Source organism: Sciurus vulgaris (assembly GCF_902686455.1).
Source record: "Sciurus vulgaris genome assembly, chromosome: 10".
NCBI lineage: Eukaryota > Metazoa > Chordata > Mammalia > Rodentia > Sciuridae > Sciurus > Sciurus vulgaris.
The window spans coordinates 75,878,305-75,902,114 of record NC_136470.1 but is presented as its reverse complement, the minus strand read 5'-3'; the positions used below and the strand labels follow the sequence as shown (position 1 = coordinate 75,902,114).

Genomic DNA, 23,810 nt, shown 5'->3' with positions numbered 1-23,810 from the left:
GGCCAGAAATTGTAGAGCCCAAGTAAAATCTGGCTCTATCATTCATCTCAATTAAGAATTTGTTTTGTTTTGTTTTTGTTTCAGGGTATGGTTTTGAAAACTTTTTTTTTTTTGGCACATGCCTGTAATTACACCTACTTGGAAGGCTGAGGAATGAGGCTGAGGTAGGACAACTGGAAGTTCAAAGCCAGTGTGGGCAATTTAGCAATTCCCTGTCTCAAAATTAAAAAAAAAAAAATTTAAAAGGCCTGGTTATGTAGCTCAGTGGTAGAGTACTTACTTGGTGTGTACAAGACCGTAGTTTGAATCCCCAGTGCCAAATCAGAAAGAACGAAATCAGAAAGAATGAGAAAAAAAAAAAGGAAGAAACTTTTTTGGCAGAGTACATGATCTACATGATCAGCAATAATGAAAGATAAGTTAAGACATTTTGGAAGAGGTACTGGGGATTGAACTCAGGGGCACTTGACCATTGAACCACATCCCCAGACCTATTTTGTACTTTAGAGATAGGGTCTCACTGAGTTGCTTAGGACCTTGCTGAGGCTGAGGCTGGCTTTGAACTTTCAATCCTCCTGCCTCAGCCTCCCGAGCTGCTGGAATTACAGGTGTGCGCCACCGCACTCAGCAATTTAAGACATTTTAAAGGATTAAAAAATACTGTAGAAGTTTGTAAACTTTCTAAAATTGAGTCTATTTTTTCAGTCTTTTTTTTTTTTTTTTTTTCTTTTTCTGGTACCGTAGATTAACCATTGAGCAATATCCTCAGCCCTTTTTAAAATTTTTTATATTGAAACAGGTGCTCTCACTAAGTTGTTTAGGGCCTCACTCATTGCTGAGGCTGGGTTTGAATTTGGGAACCTCCTGCTTCAGCCCCCTGAGCTGCTAGGATTACAGGTGTGGGTCACTGTGCCCAGTTGTTTTTTTCAGTCTTATGTGAACTCAGAACCCATTCAAGACAGAAATTGCTGTATTTTCCTAAGAATGCTAAAAGATTAGTTTTGAAAGCTGATTGCCCTCTTTTGTTTCCTCTGCATTATATGAGAAGGAAAAATATATAATGTATTTGAATGATATCTAAAAATAAATTAGGTAGAAAATTGCTGGGATATATGTGTGTGTGTGTGTGTGTGTGTGTGTGTGTGTGTGTGTGTGTGTGTGTATTTGTAAACAGGTGCATTTTTCTTTGTCATCATTAAGATTTAAGATAAAGGGCTGGGGGTGAAGCTCAAAAGTAAAGCGCATGCTTAGCATGCCTGCACCCTGGTTTCAATCCCCAGCATTGCCACCAGAATTTAAGATAAATATTTAGTGATTTTTGTTGTCACATAGTTCCTAACTTCAACAAACAGAAGTCTCACAACAGATAGGCACATGTTCTTATATAATTTAAAACCAGTAAGTGCCTTTTCTATCACTTTACTACTGGTTATAGTTTCTTTAATTGTTCTGCTGGAACAAAACTAGAGTCCTCTTATATGGTCTTCAGTAGCAATTTTTTTTACTGTGTTCCAGTCTCTGCTAACAAGCTCTGTGAGGCCCCTAAGGTTCTAAAGCCAGTGCAGATGTTTCAGGGTTTTGTTATGGTAGCACTCCACTTCAGGTAGCAATATCTGGTTTGCTTTTCCATTGATGTTTAATGGACCACTCCAAAACCCTCCAAAATTTAGTAATTTAAAACAATAGCATTCATTTAATTCTGCAGCTTCCTTCAGAATTGCTGGTCTCCCCCCTCCTCCAACTCTCCCCCGACACCCAAATCTACTTGACACAAATGTTTCTATTACACAAAGGTAAAAAATAGCTGATTTCAGAACTGGGGCAAAGAAGTTGCTATATAAGCCTGGAACATTTTGTACCAGAATAAAAGGATTTTTTGTTTGTTTTGTTTTGTTTAATGGTGACATATCAAAAAGATACAGTAGCTAGTCTGAAACAGAATTCCCACAGGCAAGTCTGGGACAATATGAGCACTAAAATAAATAAGGACTTTACTGGATTAAATAAACCACTGAGTAAAATGAAAATCTGTAAGTCCATGCAGATAAGAGATAAATTAATTAATTTGCATGTATATTTTTAAATAGAGGAATATAGTAAATTAAAAACATTATACATAAGAATAGTTAAAAAAGTCTAAGGCCATTATATTGTAAATATTCCAGAAGCACTTGGTTTTACAGTTGTGGTTCATCTCATATTTACTTATTTATTTACATCTTTTGTTTCTATTTGTGTATCCATTCAGTCAGTTATTATTTATTTTTATTCTTATTTAAATTTATTTAATACATATAGTGGTTGTATATATTTTTGTGGTATCAGGTGATATATTGATATGTTATACATTATATAATGTTTAAATCAGGTTAAACATTTATCTCTGTAAACTTTTACTTCTTTTTGGTAAAAACATTCAAACTCCTTTCTTCTGGCTTTTTGAGATATATAGTAGATTATCATTATCTATAGTCACCCTACTGTGTAGTAACCTACCGGAACCTCTTATTCCTATCTAATCATAACTTAGTATCTCTCTCCATCCCTCCCATCATCCTACACTCTCAGCCTCTGGTAATCACTGTTCTCTTACATTCTGTGAGATTAACCTTTATTTATATTCCACAGGTGAGATTGTGCAATACTTGTCTTTCTGTCCCTGGTATATTTCACTTAATAAAATGATCTTCAATTTCATCCATGTTGTTATAAATGACAAAATTCCATTTCTTTTATATGGCTGAATAATATTCCATTTTGTATTTGTACACATTTTCTTTAACCATTCATCAGTTGGTGGACACTTAGGTTGTATCCATTTCTTGGCTATTTTTTTTTTTTATTCATTGTACACAATGGGGTACAACTTTTCATTTCTCTGGTTATACATGAAGTAGAGTCACACCATTTGTGTAATCATACATGTACATAGGGTAATGATGTTTGTCTCATTCCATTATATTCCCTTTCCCCTGCCCCCACCCCACCCCTCATTTCCCTCTACAAACTCCATCCTTCCTCCATTCTTCTCTTATGCCCACCACCCTGTTATGTATCATTATCCACTTTTCAAAGAAAACATTTGGCCTTTGGTTTTTTTGGGATTGGCTTATCTTACTTAGCATGATATTCTCCAACTCCATCCATTTATCTGCAAATGCCATAATTTTATTCTTCTTTATGTCTGAATAATATTCCATTGTGTATATGTACCACATTTTCTTTATCCATTCATCAGTTGATGGACACTTAGATTGTTTCCATTTCTTGGCTATTGTGAGTAGTGTTACAGTAAACATGGAAGGGCAGATATCTCTGAAGCTGGTTTTTTTTTTTTTTTTTAATCATAACGTATTTATCTATAGTTAAACTTTTTTTCCATTCAGTAGTTGGATTTGTTTTACTTTACCACAATACTTGTTTAAAAATAAATTACGCCCCCCACCCCAGGCCCAAGACAGGTACTTGGCATATTGCCCAGGCTGGCCTTGAACATCTGGGCTCAGACAATTTGCCTGCCTCAGCCTCCTAATAAAATAAATTATTTTCAATTCAGGTAATAAAGTACTTGTTTTCTTTTCTTTTTTATTACTGGAGATAGAACCCAGGAGCTACATCCCAAGTCCTTTCCATTATGTTTTATTTTGGTTCAAGGTCTTGCTAAATTGCTGAGGCTGACCTCAAACTTGCAATCCTCCTACCTCAGCCTCCTAAGTTGCTGGGATCAGAGGTGTGTGCCACCATGCCCAGCAGCTTATATAATATTTCTTCAAACCAGAAAAGCATAAAGATAAAATTTTATCTTGTTTAATCATTCCACATTGTATACATACATCAAAACATCACAGTATATCATATAAAAATATACAATTATGATTTGTCTATCAGGAATAATAGTAAAATTTGCTGTATGATCCTATAGTGATCATACTTAGGCTCCTCCTTCCATTTATATTGAAGAATTTTTTTATTTTTTACTATTGTTTAGAGCCCCCAACCCCAGTCTCTCACTCTTGACTCTGGATCGCACCATCTTACCCAGGCTGATATTGCACTCAAAAGCCTCCTGTTCAGCCTACAAAGTAACTGGGGTTATAGGTGTGCACCACTATGCTCAGCTAAATGTTTTGGCTTTTTTGTTTAGCATATTATTTAAAAACTTAAATACCTTTAAAATAAGTTTGATTTTGAGGGAAAGATTTTTGTAAATCAAAATAATCAGGAGTTTGCAAAAGAGATGATAAACTTTTTTCATTGAAATATTTGTTTTAATCAATTGCAACATCCATGATATTTCCTTGTACCCCCAGATTTCTCATATTCATAAATGTATCAGGCCAAAACAGACTTTTTCTGCTTTGGGCAACTGAATTATACTTTCAAGGTCAATACCAAAGACTGATAAAGTTGTCTTGTGTCGCTCACATTAGAAGCCAAGAGAATGGCTTTTGAAAGACCAAGGCCATATTCAGAATATGATGCATAGAAGTAACTTAATAACTTAATTGAAAAATTGTTTATGATCCAGTTTGTGGCTTTTTATAGTACTTGGCAAATCTCAATTGAGTTTGCAGTCTGGAAAACAACCTAAGATTGATTACACTGACAGAGATGGAAACTTAAGAGGCTTATGTAACAATACTGGTATTATCTGTATGTGTGAAGTCAAAAAGGACTTACTCTAGTGACATACGGTAACCTCTCCAGTTATTTAATCTCATTGAAGGATAAGGAAACTTTTAAATATTTTAATACAAATCTTAAATAAATGTGTAGTTATGCATATAATATTTTTTTCTTTTAAAAATGGAGCATAATTGGAAGAGGTTGTCTTTTGTTCTTTTTTTTTTCCCTCTCTCTCTCTCTCTCTCTCTTTTTGGTATCTGGTATTGAATCCAGGGGCACTTAACCATTGAGCCACATCCTCAAAATTTTTTTGTATTTTATTTAGAGACAGGGTCTTGCTGAGTTGCTTAGGGCCTCACTAAGTTGCTGAGGCTGTCTCTGAACTGGCAATCCTCCTGTCTCAGCCTTCCGAGCTGCTGGGATTACAGGGGTGCACCAGCTTGCCCAGCTCTTCATTTTTGATCTGTTGCTGTAACCTTTAGGAAACTGGTATATGCTTATATTTTTGCGTTTTACATTATATTAATTTTCTAAGTGTTATTTGATTTGATTCATTAGAATAATCCTAGGAAGCAGTGACAGAGAATAAGAGAAATGGATGGATTATTATAAATGTCTTGGACCAAGACACTGACATTGTTTATTGATAGGATTAGATTGGGGAAAAAAGAAAGTTGAAATTATTCCAAAATGCTGACTTAAAGAACAAAAGCATCATGCAGTGAGATAGGAAGAATTGGAAAAGGAACATATTTGCAAATATATAACATTTTCAATGACATTATTGTATAAATTTAGTCCCGCAAAGCTAAGAAATCCCCTTATGTTAAAACATTAGGTAATTTTCAAGCATTCAGTTTACATATAAAATCAGAACACTGTCTATAAATGAGAATTTCTTGTATCAAGTTTAGGTGCCAAGTCAAAATTGGTAAAAATAGTCTTTATTTCCTTAGTTTAATGATTAATGAAATTGGGACTATTATTGTTTTAGTTGGTACTTTTCTTTTGAACACAATTGAGATTCTCATAGTAAAAAAGAAGAACACACAGATATTCAAAGGTCAATGAAATGCATCTGTCACAAATAACGTGACCCGTTTACGAATCCAAACATAAGAGATAATTATGTTAAATATAAACTGAGTGTTTTGATTAAAAATAAAGATTATCCAGATAATAAAAAGAAAGCAAAATCTACTTATGTTCTATTTATAAGAAACATTCAAACATAAGGATCCTGAAAGGTTGAAATTGAAGAATAAAAAATGTCCTAATTACTTTTAAGTCAAAAGTCCAGGCATGGCCTTTGAATCTGCTGCAAGATCACAGTCAAGTTGTTGCCCAGGGCTGAGTTCTTATTGACTCTCCCTCAGGTTGTTGACAGAGTTCATTTACTTGCAGCTGTGGGAAGCAGCCTGCTTTTTCAGAGGCAGCAGCAGAGTGACTCTGGGAGACAGACTGAAGCAACTCTGGTAGCAAGGTAGAATCTTATGTAATGTAACATACCACCAGGGTGACATCATATCAGTTTTGCCATATTCTGTTGGTTAGAAGCAAGTAACAAGTTCCACCCACCCTTAAACAGAGGAGAGGTTATTATACAAGGTATAAACAGGGATAATGGAAGTCACATTAAAGTGTGTCTACCACAACAAGCAAAAGATTTCAAAGCAGATAGTATCAATAGAATTAAAAGAGGTAATTTAAGAATTACAAAAACCTTAATTCACAAGGAAAATCTAATTTTAAAAATTTAGGTACCAAATAACAAAACACTAAAATATTTCTATGTATGAGTAATAAATGGTTAGAAAATAAAACTTTAAACATGCCTTCCATAAAATTATCAGAACTTGAGAATATACCAAAATATTTTTTTTTGAAAGACCTGTTGGAAATTATAAAACTTCACTGAGAGGCATTAAAGAAGCTTTTAGTTAATGGAAAATTAAACCATATTCATAGATTGAAAGATTCAATAGTGCAAAGATGTTGTTTCTTCTCAAATTGCTTGAGTCGGTGTTATACCAATAAAAATTTCAGAAAGCATTTTTTATGATAATAGGTCCATTTAAAAAATTTCCCATACTAAGATTGTGTAGTACTGATATAAGGATAGTCAGAGCCATGGAACCAATTAGAGAGCACCCTGCAGGCCCACAAATACAGAGACCTGATGTATGACAAAGGCATTATAGGGAAATAGTGGAGCAGAAAATGGTCTTTTCTGTAACTGTCATTGGAACAATTGGATATCTCCATGGGGAAAAAAAATGAAACCGCCATCCTACCTCAAATTGTAGAAGATCAGTTCCTAATAAATTAAATGTGATTATCAACTGTAAAACTTACAGAAGAGACTATCTTTATGACCTTGGGTTGAAGAAAGATTTCTTTTAAAACTCAAAACAATGAGAAAGGAAAATATTAATTGAAAAAATTAAATTTTACTCTATTAAAAGTAAAGACTTTCATCATATGATACCAGAAGGAGAGTAAAATTTTAAACCACAAATTGGAAGAAGGTATTTTTTTTTTATAAATACAAACCAACATTTTTATTAGATTTGGCAGACATAAAACTTTATTTCAACAGATATAACCAGAACAAATATACAATGAGGGGAAAATTAAATTACAAAAACAATGTACATTGTTCATCTGCCAGTCTGCATAAAGGTGACTGATACAGCAACTCAGCATTAGACCCATGCCCTCTCTCACCAAAAGTTAGAAGTGCAGTAGCAGCTCTCCATATGTATTAGTCAGGGTCCTCTATAGGAAGTATGATTATAAAAAGGGAATTTATTAGATTGGCTTATATGACCAGAAGCTGGATAGTCCACAATGGCCATCTGCAGGATGGAGAGCTGGAGGAACCAGTAGCTGCACAGTCCAAGAGGCAGTAGGCCCAGAACAAGAGGGATCAACAGTGCTACCCTGGTCTAAGATTGAAGGCTTCTGGAAACTTCTGGAGAATCACTGGCAGAGTCTGCTTTGGAAGAGTAAAGGAGTGGTAATCCAATATTCTCAGGTGATCACAGCACCAATCAAGAACTAGTTTAAGAAGAGTCTAGCTTGCATCTGTATCTGCTTCCTTATTTGGAAGAAGATATCTGTAACACATATAACCGACAAAGGACTCACTCAGAATTTATAAGATCCTACAAACTAAAAGACTTAAGCTGGGAGAGTAGTTCAGTGGTAGAGCTCTTGTCTGGCATGCACAAAGCCCTGGGTTCAATCCCCAGCAATGAAAACAAAACAAAACAGTCACTCTATGAGAAAAGAAATTTAGAAGGCCAATAAACATTTGAAAAACTGTTCTATGTCATTAATAATCAGAAATGAAAATTAAAATCACAATGAGATCCTGCTGTACAAAAATTTAAATATACTAACGAGCATGGGCAAGCATGCTTAACCATAAGAACTCTCGTACACTGCTGAGGGATTTTAAATTGATACAACCACTTTGGAAAACAGTTTGACATTCTCTTGTGATGTTGAAAAAAAATACATATAAATTCATATGTAATTTTTGGAGGAGTACTGGGGATTGGATATTATGCATTATGCCTCTGACTACATCTCCAGTCCTTTAAAATTTTTTTCTTTTTTTCTTTTTAAACTTTGAGATGGTCTTACTAAGTTCCTCAGGCAGCCTCAAGCTTGAGATCCTCCTGCCTCAGCTTGTGTATCTTATTACATAAGCATTTTCATTTCTAGGTATATTTCTACATCAATGTATTATAAACACAGTGTTCTTCATTGGTAGAATACTTAAGTAAATGTGGCATATTCATACAGTAGAAAACTATGAAGATAGTATAAATGAAGGAACTACCGTAGTATGCAGCTTCATGAATGGGTCTAAATGTTGAGTAAAGTCACAAGAATACAATATATGTTTTAGAAAGTTAAGGGAGATGAAGGGCAGAATTGTACCCTCCAGAATTATGTAGATGTCTCTATCCTAATAACTAACCTGTGAATATGTCAAATTACATGGCAAGGGAAATTAAGGTTGCTAATCAACTGACCTTAACATAGGAAAATTATCCTGATCACTGGGGGCAGGAGCACATGTGGGAGGCAGACAGTATCACAAGGATCCTTAAAAGCATAAAGAGGCAGAAAAAGGAATAGCATGGGAAGGACTTGGCTTAATGTTGCTACCATAAAGTCGGAGGGATGAGGCTGTGAGCCTAAGAATGTGGGCAGTTCCTAGAAACTGGAAAGGGAAGGAAATGGATTCTGCCCTAGAGGCCCCAGAAGGAACTTGGCACTGATGACACCTTGATTTTCACCTAAGGAACCCATTTCCAACATCTGATATTTAGAATTGTGAAATAAGAACTTTGTGTTATTTTAAGCCACTGAGTTTGTGATAGTTTGTCACAGACAACAGTGACAGGAAACTAATATAGAAGGCCAATCTACAGATTATAAAGTATTAAAACTAAAACTATCAAAACAGTTATCACAAAAATTAGTACATTGGTTACATGTTTTGGGGAGGGAAACGGGTTGTGATCAGGAACAGCTGCATTGGGACTTCTGGGTACTGAACAGAATATTTTCTATTTCTTCAAGTGCATATATGTTTCAATGCAGTCTTTTGTATTTATGAAGTTAAAATGCTTTGCTTTTAAAACTGGAAAAGTTTTTAAATTGGTATAATTTTACATATTTACAAGGTACAGTGTGATAATTCAATAAATGATGCAAAGTGGGAAAAGAGATTTAGGAATAAAATATTCAATTTTTTTTTAGCTGAAAAGGGTAAAATTTGTTTTTCCTCCTTACTCACATTTCTTTGGCTATAAAATTATTCTGAGAGACTATGATAATAATACATATGCTTTATAAACCAGTATCATTTTGCAGTATTTTCCATAAGATGATCCATATACCCAAGTGATTAATTCTCTTTTCATTTATGATTTTATAGTGTATTAAAAGATTTCTCTTTTAAAACAAGAAACTACTTGTCCAGATTGAAATCAAAATAATTTAAATGAAAAAAACTTATGAGAACCCTTAAAAATTATGATTTTAAAAGTAGACATATTAGTTAGGCATAGTGGCATGCTGTAATCCCAGCTAACAGTTGAATGGATGACAAGTTCAAGACCATCCTGAGCAATTTAGTGAGACCCTGTCTTAGAGTAAGAAGGGCTTATGGTGTAGCTCAATGGTAGAGCCCTTGCCTAGTACACATGAGGTCTTAAGTTCAATTGCTAGTACCACAGGCACAAAAAGAAAAGTAGACATGTTTTAAATTGTCTAATCACTTAAAAAAATAAGGAGTAGTTGTTTATTGAGCTGCATCTAAACTTAGTATATGTCTAGCTATTGTTTTTTGCCCCCATTAGTTTGGAGACAAAACTGGGTTTTTAAATAATTTAGGTTTATAACACAAATATTAAGCTATCTCTGCTTAGCTAAAGTAGTCTCTGCTTAATTTTAATTTGTTGCCTGAAATTATCTTTACTGGATTCAGCTTAAATATTTAAGGAGCAGTTATTAATTGACATTAATAAGTTCTTCTGTTATCAAGAGTACAAGCAATAATAGGTGTTGGCGAGGAAGTAGGGAAAAAGGTACACTCATATATTGCTGGTGGGGTTGCAAATTGGTGCATCCATTCTGGAAAGCAGTATGGAAATTCCTTAGAAAACTTTGAATGGACCCACTGTTTGACCCAGCTATCCCACTACTTGGCCTGTAGCCCAAGGACTTAAAATCAGGATACTATGGTGACATAACACATAAATGTTTATAGCAGCTCAATTCACAATAGCTAGATTGTGGAACCAACCTAGATGCCCTTTTATAGATGAATGGATAAAGAAACTGTGGTATATACAGTGGAATATTATTTAGCCATAAAGAAGAATAAAATTATGGCATTTGCAGGTAAATGGATAGAGTTGGAGAATATCATGCTAAATGAAGTAAACCAATTCCAAAAAACTGAAGGCCAAATGATTTCTTTGATAAGTGGATAATGATGCATAACAGGGAGGGGGAGGTAAGAGAAGAATGGAGAAAGAATGGATTGTGTAGAGGGAAATGGGTGGGGAGGGTGTGGGGAAAGGAAAAATAATAGAATGAGACAAACATCATTACCCTACGTACATGTATGATTACGCAAATGGTCTGACTCTACTTCGTGTACAACCAGAGAAATGATAGTTGTATCCCATTTGTGTACAATGACTCAAAATAAAAAAACAATAATAATTTCTTTCTCCAACTTTTAAAAGTATACTAATATAATTTAAATAGAAATTCATAAAAATTGTACCTCATATTAAAGAAGTTATTCATGGTGATTACATGGGAAATTTAAAAAAATTTTTTTTGTAGTTATAGGTGGACAGCATGCCTTTGTATTTTATTTATTTATTTATTTTTGTGATACAGGATCGAATCCAGTGCCTCACACATGCTAGGCAAGCACTGTGCCACTAAGCTACAGCTCCAGCCCCTATGTGGGAAATTTTTAGTCTGAAGTTCTGTTACCTCAGCTTTAATTTTGTCCAAGTGAATATAACATGATGAGGTGTTTTGACAAAATGATGATCCCTTTCCCAATTTCTGTTACTATGGTAAGGCAGACGGGCAGACCTTAGGGAATGTGAGAGTCTTGGGACATGCTGGCCTCTGAAAACAAGGGGAAAAGCCTATAGACAGGGCTGGGGCTGTAACTCAGTGGCAGAGTGCTTGCCTAGCATGTGTGAGGCACTGGGCTCAATCCTTAGTGCCACATAAAAATAAACAAAATAAAGGCATGCTGTCCATCTACAGCTATAAAAAACAAAAATAAAAAAGCCTATAGACAATTGATCTCAAATTTTTGAGTTCACAGAAATAGCTATGTCCCAGAGGGAAAGCTTGATTTCAGTTCTTTTAGAGGCTGCTTCTACTATTTTGGTGTTAACTGCCGTTCATTGTACCCTTGCAGCTTGACCTGAGCTTTAAAGAGGGGGAGAGCCATGAATTATCAAAAAACATAATCCTCATAAAAGTACTTCAATAGCCAAAAAAGGATGAACAAAGAGAACATCTAGAATGAATTAACTTCAGTGAAGTAGAACTCCTGGAAGAGATTTGTGACAAGTTTAAGAAGCAAAACAAAACAAATTATCTTGAGATTCTCCAGAGAAACAAAGTGGCATGGTTCTAATTATACCATAAAGAAACTAAAACAAGAAGGGACGGGGGAAAACTTTTCTGTACTTTAATTTGTAGAGGATGATTTTTGTTAAATTCAAATGCATAATCTAAAAGATTAAGTAGAAGTATATGTATCAAAATAGAAAACCTTAAAGAAGTAGAGAAAGCAATTGTAGGAAATGCAAGAACTAAAGATAACAGTAGAGAAATCTGGTTTGGAAGAAGAATTAAATGAGTTCACTGCATTCCAGACTAAGTGTTGAAGTTGGTAGGCAGGCATAACAAGATGCTTACAAGAGAAAGATAATCAGTATGCACTGAACTTCTTCATGTGACATTAGAAACTAGACAGTAGTAGTGATGTCTGTTCTTCTAGTGGGAGGCATTTAATTTGTCTTTTTCTAAGCACGGCTCTTTATGCTCAATTCTAGATCCGTTAATTCGTTGGGGATTGCAAAATGGTGATATTCTATCATCCTTTTTCATTCAAGATAGGATGTTTTTATTTATAGATGCTTCTCTTCATCTGTTTGGCTACTCACCAATAAAATCATGTAGGGAAGGCAGGATAAATGTTTGGTTCTTCTTACTTTACCAGTGTACAGGATAATGGATTGGTTTTCTGTCATCTTTTTTGAGGTGTGTCATAAGCTCATGTAGTTTGATGTGCATGATGGATTTCAATCCCTTGCAATTATTTTTGTCAAAGTCTCATCTTTGGCAGTGGGAGCAGTGAGTTGCTGAGTCCTGACAAAACCCGGAAAATTTTAGGTAAAGAAAGCGGAAGTGCTTTTTGTTTTGGCTTTTCTAAAAACCTGCCTTTGGGAAGGTGAATTTTATGAATCTGTTTGTTTCCTAGGCTGTTTGGAACTTAGTTATATGATCTTTGATATAATTTGTTGGAGAGGCCTTAGAATTTGTTTTATTTACAAAGAATAGTGGTTTTATTTTTTAGTGTATATGGAAACTCAAAAGAAATCAACACTTCCCATCAATAGATTTAGAGATGTATGTTGAAATGATTTTACTCAAATATGTTTTAATATGTTGAACCAGTCTCCACAATAGGAACACTGGGGAATTCAACTAATAATAAAACCTGCTTATTAATTTATCATTTCTGTAAAAATTTATTGAAAAAATAACTTTTCTTTCAGACCTGTCACGAAATCGCCTCTCAGAAGTTCCTATAGAAGCATGTCACTTTGTTTCTCTTGAAAATCTCAACTTGTACCAAAATTGTATTCGATATATCCCAGAGGCAATTCTAAACCTACAGGCCCTAACATTCTTAAATATTAGGTAAGCATATCATTTCTTTTTTTTTTTAATTTGGTTTTATATGGTCTTTCCAATTTTCTCATGTCTTTCACTAACTTGTTTACAGATAGTTACATTATCTGTTCATTTGGGCGGTTTCTGTATATGTTCTTAGGATAAATCGATAGTATATCCTGTGTTCTTCTAGTGTCTCTGCTTATCTTTGGCTTTGCAATGATTAATACACCCTACCTACCTACTAGCCATTAGTCAAATAGGCTTATAGCAGTGGTTCTCAAATTATATTTTCAAAGTAACTTCCTCAATTAAAAATAGTAGATCTGAACCTCATTTGGTTCTTGTGACCATGAACTTTTGTGTATTAGGTTTTGAATGCATTTATTCAACTCATCTCCATTTTTTCACAACTTATAAGAACTTTTTATTTTATTTCAACATAAAACTTAACTGAAAATACACAAATGTAGAAAAGCATAAAGGAACTTCATCAAAATATTGTATCTTGAGTTACATAATCAGAGTTGATCTTTTCCCAGTTTTTTACCATGATAAAAGTAACACTAGTAGAGAAGTTTGTATGTAAATGTTTATTTTTCTCTTTCCTTAAGATAGGTGTCTAGGAGTAGAATTATTATTGGATTAAAAAGTCATAGTGTTATGGTGCACACCTGTAATGCTAGCAACTCAGGAGACTGAGGCAGGATCATGAGTTCAAAGCCAGCCTCAGCAACTCAGTGAGACCCTGTCTCTAAATATAATATAAAAAAGGGCTGGGGATGTGGCTCAGGGGTTCAGTGCCCCTGGATTCAATTAACCAGTACCAAAAAAAGAAAAAAAAAGAAAAAAAAAAAGGTTTTAAAGTCTCACAATCTATATTACCTGGATTCAATTAACCAGTACCAAAAAAAGAAAAAAAAAAAAAAAAAAAGGTTTTAAAGTCTCACAATCTATATTAGTTACATCTTGAAAATGAGGAGGGAATTGATACTAAGGGTGATGAGGTTAAATCTACATATGTACTTTGTTATTTTACTTTTAGTTATGATTTTTCTGTTTTTGTATAAATAAAGATTTCTTACCTGTAACTTATTTGGTATAACACATGAAATCAGTCTATCACTTGTTTTCCATAGAGCAATATTTGAATCATTTTTGTACATTTGGTTATAATATTGTAATGATGAGTAAAAATAGAATATAAATACTTTTGTGTTTATAGCTTCTTCAGAAGGAAAAAGAAAGGGTATTTACCCGCTAAAATATTTTTTTCTTATGTAAATATTACTTTAATAAAATTATAATGTCATGGTTATACAACATTCATTTTTTACAAATGAGTTTTATTGTGTAAAAGCCCTGTAAGATAGGTAGGAAAAATATTAAAATAATTATAGATGAGGACTCTTCATAAGATACAGTTGTAAGTTCAGTCCTGTACCTAAAATCACAAAGCTGACATCTGATGAAATGAAAGCTAGAACTGAAATCTGATATCCTACTTGTACCCTAAGACTTATATTTAAGTCTAGAATAAGAAAGATGGAAATTTTTTCTTCAGTGGTAGGCTCTGACTCCTCTTTTTCTACTTACCCATTTAGTCGGAACCAGCTGTCAACATTGCCAGTGCACTTGTGTAATTTACCATTGAAAGTTTTAATTGCTAGTAATAACAAATTGGTCTCACTTCCAGAAGAAATTGGACATCTCAGATATTTGACAGAACTTGTAAGTTACTAATTTATTTTTTGCTTATTCTTTGTGTCTTTGTAGTCATACTATACTCTTCTACATGGTAAAGATCTACTAATAGTATGTATTTTTAGTTTTTTTTCAAGTTTGGCATTGAAACTTTACTGAATGAATAGTAACTCCACTTCTTGGCATAGAATTAAAAAGGAATTAAAAGTCAAATAGGCCCACACAAAATGGGAAAGTATCATTAGAATTATGTTCTAACCCATGTTAAATGATTTCTGTTATTAAACTTTTGAAATATAAATTGATGGTGCATTTGATTTTTCAAATTAAATTTTATTAATACCACCAATATTCTAATCTTCTCTTAGCCCCTTGAGGGTAGTGGGTACTACAAAGGTCAGGCTTTTTTTTCCCCCTACATACTGTCTCAAACTATGAAGTATTTTTTTACTGCCCTATATTTTTTCCATGTTTTTAATGTATGTATTATATTTAAATATGATGTTGGGCTTTGTTGTTGCCTTATTTTTTCTAAGACATTTACTTGAACTTTACCTACCACTCCTTGTAAATTATAGGAAAGCATCTCTTGTGTATTTATGTTCCAAGTACAAGAATAAGACTTTCCTCATTGTAGCATGATTACACCACAATAATACTATAAGCTGGAACTAAAATTGTCTTTATTTTATATATAGCTGAGGAAAAAGCACTCAGGTTAGTAATTTGCCTAAGGTTATATAATAGAAGTAGAATTTGAAACCAGCCTAACTTAACACTAAAGCCCATATTTAATATTTCTGAAGTGGTTAAATACAAACATGTTTGTTGGTATTTAGGAATATTGTTCCATGCTGGTTTGTTAACAAAAAGGGTTATTATAAACAGGAAAAAAACTACACATAACATAAATCTAATTGGACAAATTAGATCACTCTTTCAGGTGGATTTTTAATATAGGAAGTTATATGTAAAAAATCACAGACATATTTGAGCTAGAGCCTGGATTTTAGACTACTGTTTTAGAGTCAGTTAAACCTAGAAATAAAGTCCAAAATATATATGTGTTGATCATTTCTTCAGAGATTGGGGTAATAACATGAACTAATTGTAAATTATACTACAATTCAGATTCTTATTTTCAAATCTTTAAACTTTATTTTTCTACTTAGTGTATCCTAAATACTCCAAAGATAGATAGGTTTCATAAGCTGCTTTTAGTTTTCTACAGAAGAGGTTATTTGATACTTTGAGTCCTAAGAATTAGTAACCCTAAAGCTCCTGATTCCTACCTAATAGTCTTTCTGCAACATCCATATTGCTTGTTTCTTTTTTTCCTCTTCCTTTAAAAATGGAAGTAAACTGCTGTCTTTTGGAATATGTACATATACACACATATATAATCATATTCCCCTCTCCAGTGATATATTATATATTACTAAGACCTTTTGGCTCAGACCCAGTTTTCCTGCCTTTTTAGCTTCTCTTAGAATCCTTTTAAAACTTTGATGCCTACATCTTTGGATTTGAAAGTCTAACTTCTGATTCTACTTTAGTCATTAATTAGTAGGAAAAGTAAAAAATGTATTGTTTTCTATAAGAGTATTTTGGAAAAATTTAACAAATAATGTCTGAGCTTAATGAAATTTTTGGTAAGTAGTCTGATTTTCTTTCTTTCTTTCTTTTCTTTTTTGTACCTTGAATCCAGAGGTGCTTTACCACTGAGCCATATCCCTAGCCCTTCTTATTTTGAGACAGGGTCTTGCTTAGGACCTCACTAAGTTGCTGAGGCTGGTCTCAAACTTGTGATCCTTTTGTCTTAGCCTCCTGAGTTGCTGGGATTGCGAGAGTGAGCCACCATGCCTAGCAGTAGTCTGATTTTCTAAATATTAAATGTATTATTTTTGTTTCCTTATACATTGGAGGAATTTTAAGTGTTAATGTGCAGCTTGGAGCTTTTATTAATCTAGACAGTTTCTTGCCATTATACATAATTATGGACTTATAAATTTTTTGGGATGATCTCAAAATTATGAAAATCTGAATTTATTAATCTTAGAAACTAGATAGATAGTCTCTTTTCAGAACCATTGGAATCAAAACTATTACCAAGATACAAGAACACCTGTACTCCCAGCTACTCAGAAGGCTTAGGCAAGAGGACTATAATTTTGAGACCAGCTTTGGCAACTTAATAAGACTATGACATCTCAAAACAAAAAAATATATTAAAAGGACTTGGGATGTAGGTTAGTGGTAATGTACCCCTGGGTTCAAATCCCTAATATTAAAAAAAAAAAAAAAAAAGAGGCCTGCCTACCTTAGGTATATATTGGAATCAGGTTGATCAGATGCTAATAAAATAGTCTGTTTTTCCATAACCTTTGAGTTATGTATATTTCATTATTTTTTCTTCACATTTAATTTGATAATTTATCCTCTTCTGTGTATTTTTACATTTTTGAATAGTTGGAACTGGCATTTTGAAAATGGAGTTTTTTTCTTTCAAATAATTTTATCATTCAATTTTTTTATTTTAGCTTATTAGAATAATATATGATAAAATAGTTATTTTTGTATTTTTGTATATTTTTGCTATTTACCTTTTCATCAGTGTTTTTGTTTGATCTGCTATCCTAGGCCTCCTATTCATATTCTTGAGAAAGCCCATAAGTTTTTAAAATTAAATTCATGAGTACAAATTGTGGAATTATTCTTCAATAGAATCATATTTTGTTTTATAACTGAAAAGAACCATAAGTATTATCTTGTCTAATCTCATTTTAAAGATAATTTAAAGCAGGCAAGTTTAATATTAGAACAATGATTACTTTGTATTTTTTTTTTTTTTAAATAGGATGTGAGCTGCAATGAAATTCAAACTATTCCTTCCCAGATTGGTAATCTGGAGGCCTTAAGAGACCTTAATGTACGAAGAAATCACTTAGTACGTTTGCCTGAAGGTAAGAAACTGAACAACTGTTTTATTATTATTCATCTTTTTTATTTTAAAGATCTCAGAATGATAGACACAAGACAAAAACATATGAGTTAGGAATAATTTTTGAAAGTCAGTGGTTTATTTGATAGTATTATCTGTTCTATTGTGAAGTTTTAAAAGTTTCTTCAGTAAAAATTTTTGATAACTATTGACAAGTGATTTTATTTTTATATCTTATCAATCAGTATAATTAATAATTCAGGGTAGGGTCACTGGAAATTTTGGTAAGCATGACTATTGGAGGAAATGTAACATGTTTTGATAATGGGATAGTCTAGTATCATGAAAAGCATTCTTACACTTAGCACAATAGTCTAGTATCATGAAAAGCATTCTTATACTTAGCACATTTAGCACTGACTTAAAAATGGCCTTTAACTGAACTTATCTTCATCCTGCAATGGAAGAGTTCATTCTAATTAACCATGTAGAGGTGTTGTATTGAATGAATAACGAATGAGGTAAGAGACTGTCCTAGGAGGCTGGTTATTTTAGGCTAACTATAAACTCTGTTCTCTTGACTGATAAAAATGATTAAACAGATTAAATGTAATTTTATCAATCTTCTACAAACATAAATTTGTGAAAGAAAGAGATATAAAGGAAGGTAAAAATAGGAAGAACCATTATTTTATTCAAAATATATATTCTGTAATTGTATTATGGAAAAGTTCACATATTAATGGGAACAATGAACTTCTGTGTATCCATCACCCAGCTACAGCTGTCATCAGCTATGGCAGCACTTGTTTCACTATACCCTTATTCACGTTCCTCACCTTATCCTATAGAGTAATTTGAAGCAAATTCCAGTAATTCATTCATAAACACTTCAGATTGTATTTTTAAAAATAAATTTTCAGCAGGCATTTTCATAACAATGATTTTCTACAAAACATGATAGAATGTACAGAAATTTGAGTTAATAAATGGTATTTTTCTCTCTGTAGAATCCAAACATTTACACCAGATCGATACAATATAATAGTTAGGTCTAATATTTTTGACATTTTTGAATCCCACGCAAACATAAGCAAATGACTTTCCCAGTTTACCTTTATACTCTGGTCACTGCCACACTACCCAACATCATGCATATCTTTCCTCTCACTACTTGTCCAGTAACCTTCAAGCCTTTCACCTTCAGGACCTTCTCTTTTCTTCTTGTTGGCTACCAACTCAAGAATGTGCATAGAGATCCTCAGCAGAACCAAAATCATGCCATATGACCTAATAACCAACCCAAACTTCCCTCTAGGATTATCCCTGTACTAGGACCTAGCTGCTGAGGTTGATTTCAAAAGCTTATTTGTGTAATAAGATTTATTAATATGAAATCAGTTAATGAAAACATTGAAATTTTGATGAAAATGTAAATTGGTTTCTGATAATAATCACAGTGTAATAATTTTATCATCTAATTTATCTTTAACTTATTTTGATTATAAACTATCAAGAAAATTATGAGTTACAGTATATTCAGTTATGCTGAGTTAAACTGAATGTCAACATATACATTTAAACTGAGATATCAGGCACTTTATTCTAACAGTTATACAAGTTAGCGTGGAAGTTTGCGTTAATCTCACACTACAGTTTGGTCATTAACATATTACATCTTCTATTTTGACATTTTGATTTAAAATTAAATTAATTTTAATTTTACTAAATAAACTATTACATCATTGAAAAAATATATAAAAACCTTGTTTTCCATGGCCAGGAGCATCTACCTTCATTAAACTTCTTTGACTTTTTTAATGTTGTTTCCTGACTTTTTTTTTTTTTTTTTTTTGGTATCAGGGATTGAATCAAGGGTGCTTAGCCACTGAGCCACATTCCCAGCACTTTTTTAATATTTTATTTAGAGACAGGGTCTTGCTGAGTGACTTAGGGCCTCAGCCTCCAAAGCTGCTGGGATTACAGGCGTGGGCCATTGCACCTGGCTTGTTGACATATTCTAAATAGTTCACTTTAAGCAATTGCTGATTTGTCAGCTTTCATCTTCTATTATGATAGATCAGGTTTTTATTTTCTTATACTGTCACCATATCACACCTTTATTTTCCTCCTTCTGTCTTTCCAGTATCATTTTATCACCACTTCTGATTAAATTCTTTATTCAGTATTTATATTACTGTAACTATGTAAATATTATTCCCTTCCAGTTCAAGTGGTATGCTCCGATTTCATTTCCTTTCTTGTATATTTTGGTTCTTGTTTTCTCAAGTTAACAATGATTCTTTTTGGGGAGCACTGGGAATTAAACTCAAGGGCACTTGACCATTGAAACACATCCCCAGCCCTATTTTGTATTTTATTTAGAGATAGGATCTCACTGAGTTGCTTAGCACCTTGCTTCTGCTGAGGCTGGCTTTGAAATCATGATCCTTCTGCTTCAGTCTCCAGAACTGCTGGGATTATAGGCATGCACTACCACACCTGGCCCCTTTTTTTGTTGCTGTTGTTCAATTTATTTAATCTGTCTATGACTAATTCCACTCCTTTTCTCCAGCAGCCTTCTTAGTCAAATGTATCAAATTATCTATCACTTTTTCTCCTATGTATCTCCCCCACTGAGCCCATTTTCTCTCTTCTCTGGGCTGGTGGTTTTCTAGTGGTGCTGACCCCATCTATTTTCTTCTGTGTCGAATACTCTTTATCTTTGGATTTCAGATCTTCCTTTTCTTAGTTTACTCCATTTTGCTGAAAGAAATCTTCTAGTTGTTTTGTGAAAACATGTCATGGATAACATTTTTTGAGACCTCATTTCTTACCCTTGCTTGGTAATTTGTTAGATTATAGGACTTTTAAGTCTTTTTTTTTTTTTTTCATTTTTAGCCTTCAGTGTCAATAATTGGTGTTTGAAAATACAATGCCACTTCTAATCCCAATCTTTTGTGACCAAATTTTTAGATTTTTTTTCTGGAAGATTTTTAAGATCTTCCTTTTTTTCCTGTTGCTCTGAACTTTTTGATGATGTGCCATAGTAGGAGTTGTTTTAATTCACCATACTAGATACTTGATGATACTCTGGACCTTCATTCTGAGAAGTTGTCTTCTTTCTCTTTTTGGTAATTTTCTCTTTTTTGGTTTCTGTGTTCATTTTTTGGAATTGAATATTAGACCTCTTTGAGCCTTTGGTTTTTCTTATCTTTTTTGTCCTTTTTTGGGTTCTTTTGTGTTACCCTATAAAATAGTTCCAACCATTCTTGGATTTTGGGGGTTGTAAGGGGCACAAGGATTGAACCCTATGGTGCTGTACCGCTATGCTACATCCTGAGCCCTTTTTATTTTTTGTTTTGAGGCAGGGGCTTGTTGAGTTGCCCAGGTTATCCTCAAACTTGATCCTCCTACGTTAGCCTCCCGAGTAGTTTGTATTGCAGGTGTGTGCCACTGTGCCTGGCCCCTTCTTGGATATTTACTTTCAGAAATTTATTCTAATTTTTTAATTTCTGATATCACATTTTTTATTTCTAAGAAGTCTTGTTACTGTGGTTTTTGTCCCCCCCCACAAAAAAAAATTCCTCTTATGTCTTAGTGATAATTCTAGCTTTTCAAAATTTCCTTCTGCTTCCTCTATAATCACTTGTTTCTTCTAAGTTCCTTTTTTTGGTGGGTTGGTTGATTTTGATTTCTTTCTTACGTGTTGTTGGCTTCTCTAAATGTTTGTGGATCATATATTGTCTATGTACAGCAGACTAGAAGTTCTGATTCTATGAGGTGTAAATTGTAGAAGGATAATTAAGCAGCAAACTGAGTGTTTTTATTAGGGGGAACGCCATGTCAGTATCTAATGGCCTTTTATATGGCACTGTATAGCTTCTCTAGAGAAAGATGCTTTATTTCTTGTATATTAGTGTGTGTATTCCTATCTACTGGCCTTTAAGAGTTGGGGGTGGGTGGGGGTCGGATGGAATGTGCTGAGGAATTGCCATTGATTGTATAGTCTTTCACTTAAATCCTCCATTTTTCAACTGGCAACTCATCTTGACTTCCCATTGTACCTGCGGTCCCTGAGTTCAGAGCTATTTTGATTTAATTTCACTAGAGAATTAACTGGCTGACTTCTATAGGATTGGAGAGGGATAGTGCCCCAGCTGTGTGAGTTGTAACTGGGGACCTAGGTATCTGACTACTTTTTATATAGACGGTCATCTACTCCTTTTGTTATTCTTACCTTTTTTGGTTTCAGGACCTCCAGCTTCTGGGCATTTCTATAATTCTGTATTAAGTAGAACTGCTTGATTTTTGGTTTCTTTCTTTCTTTTTTTTTTTTTTTTTTTGTGTTGCTGGGGATTTGAACTCGGGGCCTTGTGCTTGCAAGGCAAGCACTCTACCAACTGAGCTATCTCCCCAGCCCCTAACTGCTTGATTTTTATTAGTATTCCTACCTATAGATAACTAGATTTTATTTTACATCTCTTTGCTTTTATCAGTTAGTTACCAAGAATGGAGGTAAATACCTATGATTAATCCACCATATTTAATTAAAAGTGCTTGTAAAAATTATGCAGATTTAAAATATTAATTGTTCATTTCCATTTTACCTTTTTGCAGAGCTGGCAGAGTTGCCTTTGATACGGTTAGACTTCTCATGCAATAAAATTATAGCAATCCCTGTTTGTTATCGGAATCTTAGGCACCTACAAGTGATCACCCTAGATAACAATCCACTGCAGTCACCTCCTGCACAGGTAAACCATAGTTGAAGTATGTTATGTATGTTTTTTGACAAAAGAATTAAATTTTTGTACATTTATCTTTCTGTTAGAAGTTAAATTTTCTTAAAATAAATGCATACACATATATTCTTTAGAAGCCTTGAATAGATGGGATGGAAGATAGGTGGGGTTTCTACAAGTGTTTTTTTTTCCCCCATAATTTTCTTTTTTTTTTTTTTTAGGTTGAGGAATTCTTCTAAAATTATACATATATGTATATATGTATGTATATGTAATTATATATATTTTAGTTGTAGATGAACATAATACCTTTATTTTATTTATTTATTTTTATGTGGTACTGAGGATCAAACCCCGTGCCTCATTGTGCTAGGCAAGTCCTCTACCACTGAGCCACAACCCCAGACCCCTAAAATTCTTTTTCTAATAAAATTTGAAATTTATTTCTCAGTTTCTCCTAGCAAAACTTGGAAATACAGAATATAAATGTTAGACACAAATAAAAATAAGCTTTCCATATTAAAGATGTATCAGCATGTTCTTTTGACCATTGTTTTTGTACCTTCTTCCTATTTTCTAAACCCAGAAGTTCCCCATCTAACCAGTTTGTTCATTTCTTTCTCAGTGACTTAAATGAAGCTATTTAGTTATGAAGTAGCTTTATACATAGATTGTAGACATCCTACAATCCATAAAATGTTAGCCAACCCATAGTTTTCACAGTATTTTTTTTTAATTCTGGAATTTATTGATGATTTTACACAAGCTAAAGGTACTTTTTATGGCATCTGTAAAAATTTAATATATAAAAATCATAACTATAGAAAAGTTTCATCAGCTGAAAGAACTTTTATTGAATTCTGGGACAGGTCACAAAACTATGTATATAACTTAATAATTTTGTCATTTCCTGCTCTTCTGTTTTATAGGAAGCAGGATCAAACTAGTAAAATACCTAAAATAACACTGAACCAAATAGTATAATTATTTTTTTTAACATTATGCTGCAAACATGGTAGAAATGCCTTCTAATCCCAGTTTACATTATATAAAAAACGGTCATGATTTTAAAAAGAACATATATAATAATGTGTTCAGTAATAATTTTGTCACACTTATATGCTATTTTATTTAGATATGTATAAAAGGCAAAATCCACATATTTAAATTCCTGAACATACAAGCTTGTAAGATTGCTCCAGATCTGCCAGATTATGATAGGAGACCCTTGGGTTTTGGCTCCTGGTAAGTATGTTCAATTCTTTTATTTATCATTTTCCATTACACAGGGAATTAATTAAACTAGATCCTTAAATTTGCCTGAATGTTTG

General features: G+C 33.3%; 1 protein-coding gene across 10 annotated transcripts in view; it reads left to right on the top strand.

The window, feature by feature from the left end:
• Window positions 1-23,810, top strand: part of LRCH3 (leucine rich repeats and calponin homology domain containing 3) — a 120,063-nt gene that overhangs the window by 32,226 nt on the left and 64,027 nt on the right. For all 10 annotated transcript variants that reach the window (XM_079156185.1, XM_079156183.1, XM_079156179.1 and 7 more), the window contains exons 2-6: window positions 12,972-13,116; window positions 14,694-14,820; window positions 17,651-17,756; window positions 22,355-22,491; window positions 23,615-23,724. In XM_079156185.1, coding sequence (XP_079012311.1) covers window positions 12,972-13,116; window positions 14,694-14,820; window positions 17,651-17,756; window positions 22,355-22,491; window positions 23,615-23,724 — 625 coding nt within the window. The remainder of the gene's footprint in view (window positions 1-12,971; window positions 13,117-14,693; window positions 14,821-17,650; window positions 17,757-22,354; window positions 22,492-23,614; window positions 23,725-23,810) is intronic.